This window comes from Embiotoca jacksoni, unplaced genomic scaffold (assembly GCF_022577435.1).
Source record: "Embiotoca jacksoni isolate LCO1_2020_lvr unplaced genomic scaffold, fEmbJac1.0.p SCAF_5, whole genome shotgun sequence".
NCBI classification, from domain to species: Eukaryota; Metazoa; Chordata; class Actinopteri; family Embiotocidae; genus Embiotoca; species Embiotoca jacksoni.
In genome coordinates, this window is record NW_027185403.1 from 3,215,809 (window position 1) to 3,218,880 (window position 3,072).

Consider the following 3,072-nt stretch of genomic DNA (forward strand, 5'->3'; position numbering starts at 1 on the left):
ATGGGTTATACAGAGGAAATCAAGCCCAATCTAAACCCATCCCTGGACTTTGAGAACAGCACAATAGACACAAAGCTTTGTGAACTTTCACTTCAGTTTTCAATATTTACAGTATATTCAGTTCAGTCTTAAAAGATGCAGTTATGTACTACTCAAGGAAGCTCGAAAGAATGAATGAATACTTTTGAGTTGCATTATTATAAATGTAGGATCCAGTCTGGAGCTTGACTCAATTCATGCTCCAAAGAAAGATATTCTGATGAAAAGCGATTCAAAATAAGGATATGTTGAACTTTGCTGCTAGAAATATTTTTGTAGATGGATATTCTCTGAATATATGATCCCCACAATATAAAATGCTGTTTCAGGTGGAGGATACGTGTGTTCGTCCAAAACAGCTTGATCTGAAAAGTCTAAATCTTCTTGGCAATGTTGTGACCAAGAGTGTTTGGGTTCGCACGTAGTTGATCTCTCTGTGAGAGTTATAGACACATGAAACAAAAGCTTACTGCTGCAGTTGTTTCATGTGTTTAGGTTAGAAAGATAGTTGATATTATTTCCATTGTGGTAGTACAGCGAAGCACCAGCATATCGAGTGGCCAATCAGATCGTTTTAAAATTGTTCCCTCCCACTTATTGCGAGTACATATTAAGGCAAATCAAACTATGATATGTTCTAATGTAGATGCAGACACGAGTGGATTAATCAGAAAATGATGACCATATTTCACTTACTGCTGATGCTCAGAGTGGGGCGTAAGTATATAGAGTTTGTTTTCAAATATATATTTTAAGTGTCATTTCTTGCACTAATGTTTTAATCTCTCCTTTAAAATCCTGCTTTGCTTGCTGCTGCGTTGCTTGCTTGTATCTCCAAGGACAAAGACAACCAACCACCCAGAGATAGACAAATCTGTCTCAAAACAGTAAAAAGTGAAAAATCTGAAACATTGCAACAAAAGGAAACAGAGGTGATATGCTTCTCAAAGCCCAGGATCACACAATATGTGGCAGGAAGTGTGCTTATTCTGTCACAACCAATCAGATGCTTTTTAAAGTCTGACTTATCACAACAATCTCACCTCCTATACTCACTGAAACAATAACTGCATCCCCACGAAGAGATCAATGTCATGATGGTCGTGTTATGGATTGCATTGCTTTTTTTTCATCGAGCATGTAATTGCTGCTTTTTTTCCGGCCAAACATTTTTTGCATTAGAGATTTTTCACACTCCTTTATTTAATGTTTTTCTGTTTTCTTTTCATTCAGATACGCTGGTTCCAATAACGACAGTTCTGCTCGGAGAACCAGTGACCTTGACATGTTCTTTCCCGAAAAACAGCGAAATACTAGTCAAATGGTACAAGCAGAGCACCGGGGATAATCTTAAATTAATTGTGAATCTCTTCAGAACTACCACTGCGTTTGGACCAGAGTTTCCTCAATCAAGAATCCAAGCACATCTTCATGACGGTTTTACCAACCTGACCATTCTGAGGACAGTCCAGGAGGATGAGGGGATGTATCACTGTACAAACGCTGAGTACAATAAACCTCAATGGAATGGGACATATTTGTTAATAAAAGGTAATAATGTGATTTTTTTTTTTTTTTTTGACAGACTTGTATTTCTATGCACATTTGAAAATAACGCCAACTGTGTTACTGTCATTTTTATTACACAGGAAACAGTCAGACATCAAACTACACCGTCACTCAGTGGCCGACAGCATCAGGTCCAGGCCGAGACTCAGCAACTCTCCAGTGTTCAATCCTCTCTGACCTTGAGCACATGAAATGTCCAGGACATTACAGTGTGTTCTGGTTCAGAGTCGGATCAGATGAGTCTCATCTGGACACCATCGACACTGACGGAAATAGAAATAATGAATGTGACGAGAAATCTGACGCTCAGAAGAGTTGCGTTTACCGCTTCTCTAAGAACATCAGCTCCTCTGATGCTGGGACTTACTACTGTGCTGTGGCCAAATGTGGAAGGATATTTTTTGGAAACATATCTAAGCTGCATCTTGGTAAGATTTTGAGTTCAGTAATAGAAGACATACTCTAATTATGTTGATACCATTGTGAACAATATGGCTGTTAAGAATCACTGAATTTGTTGTTTATGTTTTGTTTTCTAGCTCAATCAACACATTCAGTATTAATTGAGAGGGTGATATTAATCGTCTGTTTGGCCGTTTCTGTCATTGGAAATGTTGTTCTCATCTGCAAGCTAAGAGTATGTGAACAGTGGAGAGGTGAGTGAAGCTAAAAGTGTTGGTAAGACTAAAATTCTCCTGTGACATTTATATGATTAAATGTATAATAATTTTTGTTATACATGCATTTTAAACGTAAGATCAGACAAACATTTTCAAGTACTATTGTAAAATCATCAGGGCTCAGTCATTGTGCATATTTAAGAAATTGATGTAAAGTAGTAATAGTTTTTTAAACATAGTCTTCCTTGCTAATTGATATCATTCATAGCTCCTAATGATTTGTATACTATGACTTTATACTGTGAGGGAAAAGTGCATTTATTGATTATATTTTTGTTATTATAATTTGTTTTTAGCTTCAGGAACGGAAAGTGCTCTTTCAGAAACACAAAAAGACTCCTCACAACAATCAATAGACGATACTGTAAGTTAAAATGACAAATGAAAATTATTATTCTGTAAATATATGTCTCCAAATCAGCATATCAGTCTTTCCAATTAATTTGTTAATTGTTTTATTCACCACAGACTGAAGCTGAACACAATCTGAACTATGCGCCATTAAATTTCTCTGAAAGAAAAGCAACAAGAGGGAGAAAGAAGAGAGAGTTTGCCGAGGACTGTGTCTACTCTCAAGTTAAACACTGACACCGGTGACCATGTGGAGCATCTCCTGAATTATGAATTAAACCTCGCATGATACAGTTCCTGTACTGACTCTTTAGACTTTTTATTTTTCTATCTTAGCTAAATATTCAGAAATATCCCGTGTTAACAGAGTTCAGTTGCTTCATCGGCGACAATATTTGGGCTCTCAAAGCGTAAAGATAGTTTTGTTGCATTT

General features: G+C 36.8%; 1 protein-coding gene across 1 annotated transcript; it reads left to right on the forward strand.

Annotated features, from left to right (window-relative positions):
• LOC138211576 (uncharacterized) lies at window positions 1-2,272 on the forward strand. The gene is made up of 4 exons (XM_069171533.1): window positions 1-79; window positions 1,273-1,590; window positions 1,689-2,036; window positions 2,148-2,272. Exons 1-4 carry the CDS (start codon window positions 1-3, stop codon window positions 2,270-2,272), a joined length of 870 nt encoding a protein of 289 aa, XP_069027634.1.
• The last annotated feature ends 800 nt before the right edge of the window (window positions 2,273-3,072 follow it).